The sequence below is a fragment of the Cebidichthys violaceus genome, unplaced genomic scaffold (assembly GCF_023349555.1).
Source record: "Cebidichthys violaceus isolate CVI_PGR_0920_01 unplaced genomic scaffold, fCebVio1.0.p SCAF_1, whole genome shotgun sequence".
NCBI classification, from domain to species: Eukaryota; Metazoa; Chordata; class Actinopteri; order Perciformes; family Stichaeidae; genus Cebidichthys; species Cebidichthys violaceus.
Genome location: NW_027176262.1, coordinates 22,596,799 through 22,612,484, shown reverse-complemented (window position 1 = coordinate 22,612,484; position 15,686 = coordinate 22,596,799). Strand labels below are relative to the sequence as shown.

At 41.9% G+C, this 15,686-nt stretch overlaps 1 protein-coding gene across 3 annotated transcripts in view; it reads right to left on the bottom strand.

Moving 5' to 3' along the window:
• The window catches only part of pitpnm3 (PITPNM family member 3), a 70,685-nt gene that overhangs the window by 25,346 nt on the left and 29,653 nt on the right, over positions 1-15,686 (bottom strand). For all 3 annotated transcript variants that reach the window (XM_068715610.1, XM_068715618.1, XM_068715626.1), the window contains 2 exons: positions 10,291-10,361; positions 9,935-10,155 (listed from right to left, as the gene is read on the bottom strand). In XM_068715610.1, the coding sequence (XP_068571711.1) occupies positions 9,935-10,155; positions 10,291-10,361 (292 nt within the window). The remainder of the gene's footprint in view (positions 1-9,934; positions 10,156-10,290; positions 10,362-15,686) is intronic.

Sequence of the window (15,686 nt, the reverse complement as noted above, 5' to 3'; positions counted from 1 at the left end):
GCTTAGAATAAAAGAGCAGTTTTGGTGTCTGGCTTAACACCAAAACTGAAAGCGAGGAGAGGAAAGAAGTACCAGGCTCTGCCAAAACTGTTTGGCATTTTTCTTTTAGTCAACAAGTCCCATGAAAAGACCAATCCAACCGATTTGAAAACTGTCTCTCAACACCGTCAAACTATCCATAAACTGTCCGCGTCACTCAGGCCCAATGCCCATTTGCTATAACAGACTTGCTTTATAAGATATATCAGGCTTTGAATAAACAGGAAAAAGTCAGAAAAGCTGATCAATTTATTGTAGGGTTGATGCATTTTCATGGAATGTATTGAAAAAAAATAAAAATACAGAATATCACCAGCCAAGTAAGAATTAAAAAGCTGTTAACGAGCAGTTAGCTCACACATTGGGGCTAATTAGCTAATGACCAACACCTGGGCCCAGTGGTCCAGTCCTCATCTCTAAGGTACTGGCTCTGCACACTTTCTGATTATACCCGCGGTCACCCTGCTGCGACGTGTCAAAATGGCTGCCTATTGTGCCAACATCCCAGGAAAGGAACAAAGGAAGTTTGCGTACCATCTAAGGACATGTTTCTCCCGTTCTGGGAACAACTAGGGCCAGAGCAACATAATGTTCTTTCACTGATTGTGAATGTCCCGTTGTAAATTCAGATTAAGCCCATTTACTTGATTGCTTTACACTGATTGCATGATAGTGGAAATCTTCTCATTATATTGCTATTTTCAGCGCCGACACGCTTCGAATTATCCAGATAAAACTTCTTCTAAAAAAAAAAAATCCTCCAGCTCCATTATCATCGCTATTTTTTATTTTTTTTTTGCTAATCCCCATCAGAAATTATTTTGTACCACCGCATGTTCATAGCAGACATTGCCTATTTTGGTTGCAACTGCAAAATATCATGCTGCTGGCATTGTGAAACCTGCTGGGATGAAAAAAAAAAAAAAAAAAAGACAATTGATTGTTGTGCTCCCAGCAACACAGTGTTCAGCAGTCAGTGTAGTGGATAAAGCCACCTACACAATCCCCTCTGCCGACACAATAGCAGACAGTGACAGATCTGTGCTGAAGGGTGATTATTCACATCAGCCGGCAGAATAAATGGACTGAAAAATGTCTAAGTCCCCGATACCATCCGGCGCATGCTCGAGATGCTACTCCAACCTGGGCGATATGGTGCACATGTTATTTAGTTGTCCCTCATCGGTCACCTTCTGGCAAAAGAAAATGGAGAAGATCAGCAACAGACGAGCGGAAAGTGCTTAATACGAGGTCCTCGTTTACAAGATAAACTATAAACCAGTCCACAAGTTGACCACAATTTAAAAAAAAAAAAATGTAATCAGAGCGTACAAACATTAATTATAGTCAAAGAACTCCACATGTTACTGTGATTATCACCACTTCAATTACAAGAGCAATTACAATTATATTGTTTCCATGGGCTCGTTGTTTTATTGCCTCAATCACATAACTGTTATTGTTGTAACTAGAGGAACATGTCGATGAACTGAATGGCGGCAGGGCTAATCGTGCTTGACAGAACTACACTCAAGCTGCACCCTGTACCCAGCGCCGAGCTCTGAGACATGAGTCGACGCTTTGAGCCGCTTCCACGCAGATTTGTACTTAAAAAAAAAAAAAAAAAGGAACCTTTATAATACATTCTGTGTCACTGGGAAAAAAAAATAACAAAAGTGTCACTTCCTCCAGAGATGCTGCGGTGTGAAATATTCAAGCAGAGAGACGGCAACATATTGCTCCAAGACGAAGATTTTCTGCTCCTAATTTAAACCATGTTGGCTTTTTTTTTTTTTTTTTATATATCAGGTGCGTGTTTATTGAGTTTCAAGGAACTGGAAATGAGAAATCCCAACATCCCAGCTGAGTGCCACTCAGGTCCAAGCTTTGAAGTCGCCCCGGCCTTGATCTTATTAGATTCTTGTTAACAACTGCTGCTCACACACTCGCTCCCAAAAACACATGCTCACTGAGAACTAAAAAAAAAAAGCTTCAATTAATATTCCAAACACAGCTCTACCTCTGAACAGGGTTCACAAGTCACAGAACAGGAACACAGGTTTAACACCAGCTGCACTGCTCAACAAATGAAAGGTGAGACGCTCGTTATTTGTGTTGCATAATTACTTGATTACGCAAGCTCTTGGTAGTACTATTAAGACGGAGCAGACACTGTTTTACATGCAAAGGAGCGCACATAAATGATTTGTTTGTTTGTGTGTGTGTGTGTGAGGCAGTTTGACGGTGTAACGTCCTCGTGGACTGCCGGCTATTCTCTGTTCAGAATCAATGGTTCGTAATTAGTTTGAGGCGATCATAATTATCTTTCTCTACACAAACATGTGCTTCTTGAGAAGGTTGCTCCGCCAAACCATCAAAATCCCATCTGCATTCAAAGGCTAATTAATCTTAATTAGACCTAACTCCAACTTCCTTTAGGACGCCGTTGATCAATACGGTCGCAGCTGTGATTTCAAACATGTAGTTTTAGGCGGAGGAAAACTGCAGCGGTGTATTTGTTGTCCAAAAACAGAGCGTTCTGTATAGTCTGGGTATATATACATATACATATATATATATACATATAAATACATATATATATACATATACATACGATGAGATGTTATGTGACACATCAATACAACCTCAGCTTGCATAAAAAGCCTTATTTGTTGTTTTGTTTCGGGCCACATAGATGACTTTAGACTGGTTGTCAGGTTATCATTCATCCTAATGCTTTACGGTTTATTTCTTCTCCAGTAATTACTCTGGTAAGTTCTCTAGAAACACTGTCAAAGACTCACTCAATAACAGCTAAAGGCAGAGTAATAATTACCATATTATTCCATACTGAGAGACGTACAGAAGTCTTCCTCTGGGTTTCATGGTAATGTGATGATGGAGAGATCCATTAACAACCTAGGGGGGGGGGGGGGGGGGGGGGGGATAAGGCCGAGTGAGCCGATTAAACCTCGAATCAACCTCATCTCACGCAGCATAACCTTGAGACGGACTCTATTATGCCGCCCTGCCACCCTCTCGCCATATAATGTCAAACTGAAAACTCTGAAATCTGTCTCTGACTCCTGCTTAATTGCTCTCCCTGTTCCTTAATGGCTGGCTTAGCGCGGCAACGGTTTGCACAGTTACAATGAACAGCGATGGGCCTCTGCAGAGTCTTCTTAATTAGGAAGAGGGCCTAGGAATAGCAGAGGCATGTCCCCAGCCGCCAATGGCCAGAATAATGAGTCTGTATCTCTCTGAACTGAGGTCACTATTTGAGCACACGGGCAAGAGGACGTCGTGCTCCATCCCCCTCCATCCTCCTCTCCCTGATAGAAAACTGATCGGGTAAAGTGACGACGAATCTACTGGAAAAGGAGCTCATTTTATTTCTCTCTCCTGTTAAGATGAAGTTTTCAAAAGTTGAAATGTTTATTTCTTTTCAGACTGCGACAGAGGCGCTGTGTTGGCTGTGAGAGGAAATCAATTCGGGAGCCTTTTCACCGTCTCTGTTAATTGGACGTGCGCCGACTGTTTTTGTGTGGGATGCATTTGTGCGAGCGTGTTTATGGATTACATGTGTGTGTTGTCTTGACACCCAGCTCCTAGCCGGCACTGCCAGGTACGTTCATTAGCAAGGCAGAACTAATGATGAGCGCCGAGAGCCTTTCGGGAGCGCAGCAGGCTTTGACGCACAAACGGCAACAAGGGCAACACAAGCTGAGGAACGTGCTCATTCTCTATGGGGACATCCTGCAGCACAAGAGGAATTATTATGAAGCACTGAGGCAAAAGTGGTTTGTTGATGTGAAAGTTTGTCTTCAAGGCGCTAAGAGGTTTTGCCACTTCCGTCCCGCGGTGTGATTTTCAGCCAAGCTGTTCAGCCAGAATGAGAGTGAATTACCCACACGGCAGCAATTCCTTCCCGAGGGGCTGCCTCCTCCTCTGTTTATGTTGACACGCAAATAAATGAGGCTCCGCACACCCACAAGTCCAACGCTGTCATTAGAGCCAACTGTTAACTGGCAAAAGTAGAGTTGAAAAAGTGTTGGAAAAAATATCCTCTTCTCATTGTTTTCGGGAGATTTTCAACAAGCTGTTAATGAACTGCTTTCCTTTAATATCAGGTCTCACTTTGCATCGAAAATAGGGTTAGACCAAGATATTGGTGGAGTTTAGTGCAAGACATTGCAGTACAGAAATGCCAGACTAGGTTTGAGATCATTTACAACCAGTCATAGTAGTTTCGATTTTTGTCGATTTTTACACTGTAAACTGTCTGCACTTGGTATATATCTCGGTCAGATCCGCATCGAGATTGTTATTTATGTTATGCCAGCCTGTATATCGTGACGTTTTATTTTCAACTCTGCGATATCAATATCAGTAACGGCTCAAAAACCCGTTATCAGTCGGGCTGTAACGGGAACATTAATTACATCGTGACGGTTTTGTTTTTAAAGGATTTATAAAGGGATACATGAATAAACAAAAAGAGAGACACAAATGCTATTCAGTCAGAGACACTTGTGTCGAGGAATGCACCATTTATAGCAAATGATTATACAGCACAGTCGTGTTAGGCACTGCTCTTTGAGCGAGCTCTCATACGAGGAGTAGACCGGGAGAACCATGGCTGGATGACCGAATGGGTAGCTGTTAGTAACTTTGCATTTCTTTTGTCACACAGTCAAGGGGCGTAGTCAAAAAACCACGTAAGGAATAGCCTAAACACTCACATTGAAGACGTCACAAGAAAGAAACCATCAGGACACATTTTTAGTGAGTGTTTATCCTCCTCAGTTTATTAATAGGATATCCAGAGCGATGTGTTTGGTTAATGTGCTTTTGTGTTGTAATGGTTAATGGAGCGTACCTGTGCTATAAATCCTGTGTATTGAGATCCTGGTGAGTTTTTTTCCTCTAGTTATTGGGCCGTTGGCTTTGAGTGTGTTGAGTATTTAGTCACGTTTTTTCTTTGTGTGAGTTACTAGCGACTACAACAACTTTTCAAATTGGTCCAGTATTGATCCCGCGCTGCAATCGCGCAGTGTCAACATCTTTGCCACTGACAAACTCAGATTGTTATTATAGGTTCATAAGAGGAGAGGAGAACTGAGGTAAACTTGGGAGACTGCTGGTGTTCCTATGGGTGCTTAGATCCTATGAGCACCACAGAGGAAGAATGCTGTAAAGAGTGAGACCTGTTGCTGCCCGACATTCTCCTCGAGCGGGATTTCGACACAATAACAAAGAGACTGGATCGAGTGAAGGGAAAAACATATTATTATTTTCTCTGTAGGTTCCTTTCTATAATGTTGACACTTATAATATCAATATGAGCCTGTCAGTGGCAAAAAAAACAGCACTTTTAGTGAACATTGATGCTGTGCAAATACCCCTTGAAGCCCATTTTGCGGCTGCCGGGTGCCGCGCTCTCGCTCAATACTGGACCGTTTTGAAAAATTGTTGTCCACATCAGTCAGTAAGACACACAAACACGGGAAAAAATAGGTTCCAGACTGAAAAATACCAAAGTTATTCCCCTTTAACAAACGAAAACATGAACATTCACTCTTAGTAAAGTCAACAATAGCTTGGCACATGAGGAGGATGCTTCTTGACACACATCATTACGGGCCGACGCCTGTTAACTCCCCAAGGAGCCTCTTTATCGCATGTGCTCCCTGAGCTGCACGTCTCCATAACTGTAGCTTCTACACTTCTTCTGTGCGTTTCTTTTTATATATTTCGTCCTCCACTTTCTACTCAATTTATTATCTTTCAACATTGATTATTGGTTGCAGCCTTTATCTAAAACACAATTCATTTTCCACTCTACATGCAAATTCTAATATTATTAGTATATATATATATATATATATATATATATATATATATATATATATATATATATTATACTTGGAACAAGCAAGGATTGTATCAGATTGGAAGGACACGTTCAAATACATCAAGTTTGGCCAGTTTATTGTCAAGATTAGCAGCTTAGGAATGTGGGAAGGTTCAAATTATTGGAAAAAAAACAACAATAAAATGCAGTGTGAATTGTATTTTGAGGTTATAACAATAAAGGCTACGATAACAATATTCTGCTAAAAAAACAATATGTCTACAAATGGACAAATAAAACCAGATACTGTGTAATCAATACATTACACACTGCTAAACCTGTTTCTGAATTCCATGGTTTGGGCAAATGTTTTTTGATTTCTCTTTTTATTTGACCATTTTATTGAATTATTCATTTATGACACAGCGTTTTGATACGAACAGGTCTTTTTTCATTGTGTTTGTGTTCGCGTCCACAATCGAGACATGTTGCAATAACTCAGCTCTGCTCGACTCCCATGGGCGGCTGCTGTTTTTAATAATCCATCTCTGGATGTGGTGGAAGGTAAGCGGACGTCAAGCTGTCGGGCGGCTACAGAACTCAAATCTCTTCACACTCGTCTTGCTTCCAGTCGCTACCTCACTCTGCCCAACGTCAATCACAAAAACCAGACAGAAGCCTCGACTTGACTGCCAAACACATTCTCTCAGTCCCGGTGATTAGTGACACTTCAGACAAAAACATCCTCTGCATATAATTGGAGAGCAGCGAAAACTAAGCGACGCTGTCAAAGATAAAACCGGTCACCACTGGGACATGTGGCACGGAACGGGAAACGAAATCATTTGTCACGCTTCAGCAGTTCTCTGCACAGGCAGCAGACAAGACTTTAAAAAAAAAAGCAAAAAAAAAAGCAAACGCACCTCCCAGCAAGAAATCAGACCTGTGACTTTTAATGGAGATAAAACTGTTTAATTTATCATAAGGGAAGAATCATCTAATGACTGCTGTTCATCACTGAGGAACTACCATCCACAATTAACTCCAACTCTGAAACTGACACCACAAATGTAACCTGAATACGAATAGTAGCTGATTATATAAACAGATAATTACACACATTCCTTGCAGAGGCCTCGGGATCGGTGGAAACTGCATAATGTCATTTAGTCGTTCATTTTGCTGCCTCCGGGACTTAAGGGTAGAATTAACAATCAAAAGACAACAGCATTTAAAAAGGTTACGAATTAAATATTCCACATGGCCACATGCTCGCAGGGGCTGAGAGACGTCTTGGGCATACTAATTCACATCGCACTGCATTTGGGGTATTTGGTCAATATCTTTTCCTCGATTGACCTTCACATTTCTTGCAGGCCTGCATTCATATTGGACAGATTCCTCAAATACCCCCTGAAACAGTCCTGCGCACTCCGTTGATTACTGCCTAACGGTAATTAAGGCTGTCTCTAAATCTAGTGAGGTTGTCGGTTGAATACAAACACATAACAGAAGCAGGAGAGTAAAAAAAAACGTGAAGACAAATCAAGGGAAGCTGTGGTGCTCTAAGTAGGGTCAAATATTATTTTTTAAAAGATCAGTTTGAAGCACATGATAGTCCTTTTTCACAGCAGACATTTGGAATTATTGTAGGAAAAGAACAGGTGTTACTAATAACATTAACTAAGCCACGGGTATTCAATTAACATTCTAAAAGGTCCAAATTGAGAAAATCTCCTCGGGCAAAGATCCAGAACATTTATCTAACTTGCGCTATTTAGTGCCATATATATATATATACATATATATATATATACATATATATATATATATATATATATATATATATATATATATATATATATATATATGTATATATATATATATGTATATATATACGTATATATATATATATATATATATATATACATATATTCTCTCTGAGAGAATAAATATATAATATATATATATATATATATATATATATATTAATATAATTGATATAATATATATAACCAGGACATTCTGATGTAGCATTTCAAAATTAAAGCCCTTTAAAATCTCATTCATGAGCTAACTTCAAATCACATTCATGAGACAATTTCAGATGGGATCTTAGAGGAGATGGTGCATAGTTACAAAATCATTTCACCTCAGGTTGATAGCAGACCACCTCAAGGTTTCATTCATTTTAGAAAAATGAATTTCACTGAATCACCCTGCAGCTTTAAATTCAGTTTATTCAGGTGTGAAGTGATGTCAATCAAAAAAATTTTCTCATCTTCTAACAAGAGCAATGTGTGAGCATGGACTTTATGTGTGGTTATTAAACTACTTGTTTCAGCTCTATTCTCTCTGTTAACATCATAGTTGGTCAATGAATTCATGTGTTAGGATTCTGATCATATTGGGCTCTTAGGTTTATTTTCTGTGTCTTCATTTCAGATGTGAGTGGATACGTTTGCTCAAAAGAGTTGTTCTTTGTCTCGTAGTAACGCTTCACATTACTGCTTTTAATAATCGTCACGGTCTCTGAACATATGAGACATACTGGTTTTAAACTGTCCATGTGAAGAATGAACCTATGAAAGAGTCTCTTCATTGTTGGTTAAAGACTCTGGTCTCTCTGGTCTCTCTGGTCTCTCTGGTCTCTCTGGTCTCTCTGACCACTTCTCTCTCTGTTTGGAGAACGTCATGTGAAACAACTTCTCTGACTCGCGTAATAATTCTCCTACTCCTCGTTCTCATTCCTCGTCTCCCTGTGTGTCTACATCTCACTCGAGTCAGGAACCTTGTCAGAATACTCATATTTGATTGGCTGAGCTGCATCACGTGATGTGATTTACGCCGCTGAACAAGTGCCGTAAAGGCTGGAAAAGCTGCGCCGGTTAAAATAAAAGCGCTCCGTCAAAATGTAATAATTCTCAATTATCTATCGGTTTTAGGTCCTGGGTCCGGATACAGCTGCGTCTGGGTCCAGATCCGCCTATTAGCGACCCCTGAACTAAGCCGCGAGTTAATGTGTGACAGTGATGCACAGTAACAGGACCCTGAAACTGAAGCCGCTAAATGGAATTCAGACATCATCAATTTACGTGTGCACACCTGCGTTTTTCCTACCCCGAAAAAAAAAGCAGAGGCAGCAAAGACTTAGTTCAGGTGGAGCGCTGACGAGCTCACATTAGCCGTTTAATTCACGCTCACTCACCAGCTGACTAACTCCCAAACGCAATCAGGCTGGCGGACAGCACGGCCAATCAGACCTGACGCTTCCCACTTAGGACTCTGCTTATTCCAACATCGTTCCTTCATCCAACATCTTCCTCATTATGTGTTGATTCAAAAAAAAAATGTATTTAATGAGTTTTCCTTGTCGCAGCTCGGATTCTTTTAGAGCTCCCTCTACGAGCAAAGCCTCTCCATCAAATCTCATACTGGTCATTTACTTGGCGTGTCTCTGGCTGAACTAAGCAGATGCTTAAGAAGTGTTAATTCATCCGTCTCTCCACACAACTTAACTCTTAAGTCCTCCCAAGAGGAACTACGCCGATAAGCGGCCCGTTGAAGTAGCCACTCACAGGGTGTTGCGGCCGATAATGGCAGCTTTAGTGTCACTGAAATCATCCATTTTTCTCCCGGTTACATGAAAGCGTCAGAAGAAGGCAGAGATGAAGGCATAACACGAGTGTCATAAAGTCCCGCTCACAGCCCATCCGTGTGTTCGTGTTTATTAATGGATAGTAGCTAGCTAGAGTAACTGTGTGTATAGCACACGTTATTCCTCTGGCATGTTTTGGGAGTTACTCAACATCTTCAGATGCAGCAGAACCACGAGTGCTTTGATACTTTCACATTATTTGTTTGGCACCTAGACCTGCTTTAAAACAAAAAAAAAGAAATATGGGTCATTTCATTTGTCTACTGTGTGCATGTGGTCAAATTTAAACAAAAGCCTTTTTAAACCACATCTGGATTTTGTCCAGATAGGAGACACTTGTAAACCGGGCCAGGGAGACTCCCTGTTCTGGCGACAGCACTCACTTGGACACCAGGGAGAAGGCCTCGGCACACACAGCCAGACATGGCACCAGCTTGATCTTGACGTGTTCGGCGACGGCCTGGAAATGCGCCCGCGTCACCTTCTCCAGCACGGAGGCCAGCGTGGCCACATCGCCAGCCTTTGAGCTGGGGTCTCCGCCTGCTGTGTCCAAGATGTTTCCTCCGTGCACCACCAGCAGCAGCACGTGCGTCTTACACTTCCTCTGCAAAAAGGGTTCAGGTAAAAGAAAAAAGAAAAAAAAAAGAGACTTAAAAGAAGGGAACATTCTGTGAGGCCACGTATCAGCAAGACAAATAACTGGGTGGATGAACTGAGAGGCTGCTCATAACGATCCTACCTCTGTGTCCTCCAGTCCTTCAATGCTGCTCTGAGGGGCACAGCGTGGACCACCCAGCTGGTAGAGACCCTCTGTATTGGATGAGTAAGGGGTAGAAGCAGGAAGTGGCAGGAAGGGAGGAAAGAGGGAGGACAAAGGAGAGAGGAAAGGGGAAAGAAAGGGTCACTGCTGGAGCCACTTTACCCAGATGCACCAAGCAAAAATGGATATCGATCGATGAATATGGTCAATATTACTAATGCCTCTTCATCACTCTTCATTCGTACTCCAAACTGGGTGATGGGTTTATGTACCTTTAGGCTCAAATGGCATAAGCATAAGATTCAGAAGTCAATACAGCAGGAGCGTGGTTGTTTTTCTACTGCGGCTTCTACAGCCGTCCAATGCGATTGGTTTTTGACCTCTTTGATGCACAAAACAATGGACTTCTTAAGTAAAAAAAGATGAAGGGATGGGGACATTTTCATCCCAACTGTGACGACTAGAAGCATCTCTCTCTCTCTCTCTCTCTCTCTCTCTCTCTCTCTCTCTCTCTCTCTCTCTCTCTCTCTCTCTCTCTGTGGCTCAGCATTTCATGGGAACCTGGCCAAACTCATTACCCTCTCCGGGAAGCTTCTGCAGGGCCGTGTCATCCTATACCCGAGCTCTCTCTCCTGCCTCTCTTACTATTTTGTCTCTTCAGGCTCAAGGCAGGGCTCTGTGTTCTATTGGCTTCCTCGTCTGGGACCGCCTGTCATGGGAGGCTCACACAGATTCACGCACTGTCATTTCCCTTCTACTCCGCTCCCAGCCCCACAGCCTGCCTCCGACTGCCTGCTTGTCTGGAACAGCTCAGCACACACAAGGGATTCAGCACACTGCACTATTTTTGTCACAAAGTAAAAGAAAATCAATGGAGGGAGGTTTTCTCTTTTTTTTTTCTGAAAGAGGGAGGTTGGGCAGAAAAAGTTCCTCCGAAAACCTTGTTAAGAGTTTCAGGAGGAAAACGGTGCGGTGGAACCCGGAGGTGCCAAAAACTGCAGTTCCTCAGATGGCTGGCTCCAAAGGCGAGTCAATCATCATAGACCCCCATGTTAGGAATGACCACCTTTAAAGCACCAATACACATGTTTACAGCCTGGTACAAAAAAAAAAGATTTTGCAGAAGGTACATTTTTATATAACTCACCCACTTAAATCATATAAAGGCTCAGAGTTAGGCATGATTAAGGGCGTGGCCGCTTTGAGTGACAGGTGGTTGGCGTACTAAGTCGCTACCTCTTTGCACATTTTTGAATTAGCCGTAAGTTAGGCTGTGTCGTCACTGCCGAGGTGGCGACAGCACTTTGAACTTCACAACGGTTCTTTAGAAATCTATGGATGACGTCACGTCCATATTTTATACAGTCTATGAGAAAAAACTCCTGTTTACTGTAAACTGCAACAATAATTAACAAGTCGATTAATAGATTAGTTGACAGAAAATGAATCGTATCGATAAATAAAGCATTATTTAAGTCATTTCTTAAGCAAAAAACAGCCAAATACTCTCTGATTTCTGTGTTTTATCATTGTAAACTGAATTGTTGGTCAAACAAAATAATGATAATTTGAAGATGCCACTTTCTTTAATCTGGGACATTTTTTGAAAACTATTTTCTGATCCTTTGAAGACAAAGCAATTTATCTAATTTCTCAAAAATGATATGTGATATTTAACAGGGGTTAAAGTCAAGTCACATATAGCTCTCATGATTTGGCTACGATGTCCTAGAATCGAGTCCAAGTCTTAAATGGTCCCATGTTATCTTTATTGTCTGCTGCTCTGCCAAACTTTCAATATGATTGGCTGCTCTCAGATAGATTCAAAATATTTCTATCGTCAGGAAAATGAAGAGTTCATTCTGTGCACACAATGGGGCAATGGCCCTTTTGCCACTTTCTTCTTCTGGCACACTCGCTCAGACGACGCCCATATTCGAGCTCAACCTTCATTTTGATCTCAACTACGCACCCGCAAAGTTTCATGACTGCACCTTGCACGGTTGTGACGATATCTGTCCTCAGACAGACACTTAAACGCCGAGCAAAGTAATGAAAACCGACTCTGTGGTAGTTCCTGCTAGAGTAGGTGTCTCCAGGGCCACATTTTGTCATGATGACACACACAGAGACTCGCAAGGTGAAAACAATACCAGGGTGACTGCCGCAGCTGGTAATCATTTTATGTGGGCAGACGACACTTTAAGTTGGGACCAATCTTCGAGAAATAGCCATTTGATCATTTTCACACTGACAAAAATCCCCTGAAACAGCATGGCATGACACTTTTGACAGAAACTTTTGTATTTTTTTATTTCAGGAGTGTTGGAGCAATGCCTTAGAGCAGAAGGCTGGACTAAATTTCATTACAAGTTTCACAGACTGCAATTCCTTTGGCTGATTGAGTGAAATATGATTTCTCTAGTTTGGGGTTTGGGGGAAACGTTGCAGCTACATCCAATGTAGTTTAAGCTTTCTGACGCTTCAAGAAACATCAAGTTTATCGATCATGAGTCACTTGTGCCTCAATCTTTAACGACAGACATTCTATTAATTAAGAGCAATAAAAAAAAGGTACGCAATTGTTTTATCATAGAATACACAAGATAAGACAATAACAGTGTATTCAAGCACACGCTCAAACACAGCCAATATGAAGAAGAAAAAAAAAAGCCCTGCATCTCACACATAGCATTGTTCGAAAAAATGTACTGGCTCCCAATCTGCAGCAAGCAGCTGCGTTCAGCAGATTGTAGGAAAAACAGTCAGAGAGGAAATAGCAGAGCTTCACTCACCTCATCATTTGTGAGAGCAGCACACATGCTGGGCTGCTCGTGAATCCAACGATAAGTAAGACATTTGTCTGATATTGGAGGAAAGTGACAAAATCAGCTTTTTGTTTGGCTCGGCTCAGTGGTATAAAGCGGCTTAGTGCGGTTTACTGGGCCGATTTCGGTTTTTACAATTCTAACAATCCATCGGCTTTTCTTTTTTTTTTCTTTCTCTGAGCGTCCTGTCAGAGGTCTGAGTCCTGCCACTCAAGATGTTCCTCACGAAGCTTAGAGGTATTTAGCGACTCTTCATCTGCGCTCATTCTCCCCCGCAACAAAACGACCTAGCCTAGAAAACTCCCTGTGGAAAGTTAACAACAGTGTAGTTCAGCAGCAACCGTGGTCATTTCCAGTGGCTTTAAGCCCAATCGGGCGCACACCCACTGCAGGTACACACAGTGTATCCGTTATCGTGCTGCAGTCTGAGAAATGGCTTGACTTGTGTTCGAGGGAGAGGAAGAGAAAATTGACCCCAGAAAGAGGGTTGTGAAGATGAAAGGGCTCTACAGAGAAGTCTACTAGAGCCGAATGAGAGAGGATGAAATATTGATCTGCTGATCCAGGTTTGTACCCTCTTGTTTGTCATTTTTGTCTGCGCAACATTGATAGAAATTGTAATTTTCCCATAAAACTAGAAGATGTCTCTTCTTTTCTCCAGCATGCAGAGTGTTTTCCTCTCAGGTCCGGACCACTTTCATCACCATCACGCATATGGAGACGGCAGATGGGAGGAAAACAAGAGCAGAGGAATGAGAGGGAGACGCAAACAATATTACATTCATCATCGGGAAGATTGACTTCCAGACGACAGATTTGTGTCTTCCCTGGGAGTATGAAAATGGCAAAATGTACTCAATGTTTCCTGCCTGCTAGAGTGTGAATCACCTCATTAGAGAGATTCGGTATCACGGTGATTTTTCTGTTTTTCCAATATAACGTGCACAGAGAAGAGCAGCCTTGGCTTCTCCTTGCAAATCATTTTTGCCTTTAAGTCTAAAGCTCAACTCAAGCAAGACATGCAACGATTTCAAGAAACATGGGGAACATGTACAATGAAGAACAAAACTAGCTGTGGTCTTGAGGAGGAGCACCCTCTGACCTCTTTGTCATTCATTCAATTAACACGATGACATCGAAAGATAGAGATAGCATGAGGTTGTTGTTGGTTTTTTCAGCTCTGTGTTGTTCTCCACCAACCGCTGAGAAAAATATTATAAAATAACCCCAACAGTGAAGATGCAAACCATAAAGAACTAAAAGAAGCTAAACCGCTTCATGGAGCAGGTTTACACGTTATTAAGTGTTTATTTGCTCCCAAACCACTGAGAGATTTCCATGACGATATGGTGAACACTACCACACGCAAAAGTGCAACGATTGATTGATGGGTAAATCTAAAAAAAGCTTCATGCAAAGTGTGCTTTTTGCTCACTACTCTCATGCGGAAATAAAGAATAACTTAAAGACATTTGGTGGACGGCGGAATCTAAATTACTGCAACAGGTTTAATATTTGGTAGTGATCATTTGGGAAAAGTGCACAACAGATGTTCTGCATGAGCACATCTTTATCGGCAATGTACAGTTAATACTAGAAATGCATGGTGTCCAATGGGAGGAATTTTTTTATTTCTATTTTTTTAAAAGATAATAACAGAGTGGAATATTCACCTTTATCTGACACAGGTATCTGACACAGGTACCCAGTCCGAATAAGAGCGAGGACATCGCCATTGCATGGATAACATTTTTCGTTGTCGTTTTTTCTGGTAAAAATACGAGTGAAGAAATATTTTTGTATGAAAGTAAGATGCTAGGGAAAAAGAAATGTGAAGAGGTCATGTATCACTTGATTTAAAAAAGGTGTGCTGTTAAGTAGCAACAGGTTAAGGTGCTTGTTTGGAGGTATGCTGCCTCCTGACTGGTTGAACAGCCCACTCTGACCCCTGGAACGGCACACGGCCGCTAACAAGCTCAGCCATCTGCTCACCGCTGTTGGAATCAGGGTCTGTCGTGTTGCCCTACTGCGAAAAGACCCCGGGAGACGCCACCATCTCCACTGCATGACAAACCGGCTGGCTGACACACACACACACACACACACACACACACACACACACACACACACACACACACGCCATAAGGTGATGCAGCACATAAACTCAAAGACACATACGTTCAGACTAATGCACACACAGTCTGTCCCTAACAGGTCCCAGCTGCTCCCTGTCTCTATGTTGCAACAAACACTCCCCCCCCCCCCCCCCCCCCCCCCACCACACACACACACACACACACACACACACACACACACACACACACACACACACACACAGTGTATATATATATATGTATATGCATATACACTGTGTGGAAGGCTGGATGCCTAGAACCGAGGGACATGCTGATCTGACATTCACCAAAAACACTGGATCGCACATATTGACAAATATACCCCGAAATGTCACATGAATAATTGATAGCAACAGCTCTCTGAAGATATTTTACACTAAAGGGAGAGAGAGAGAGAGAAAGAGAAGCCGAT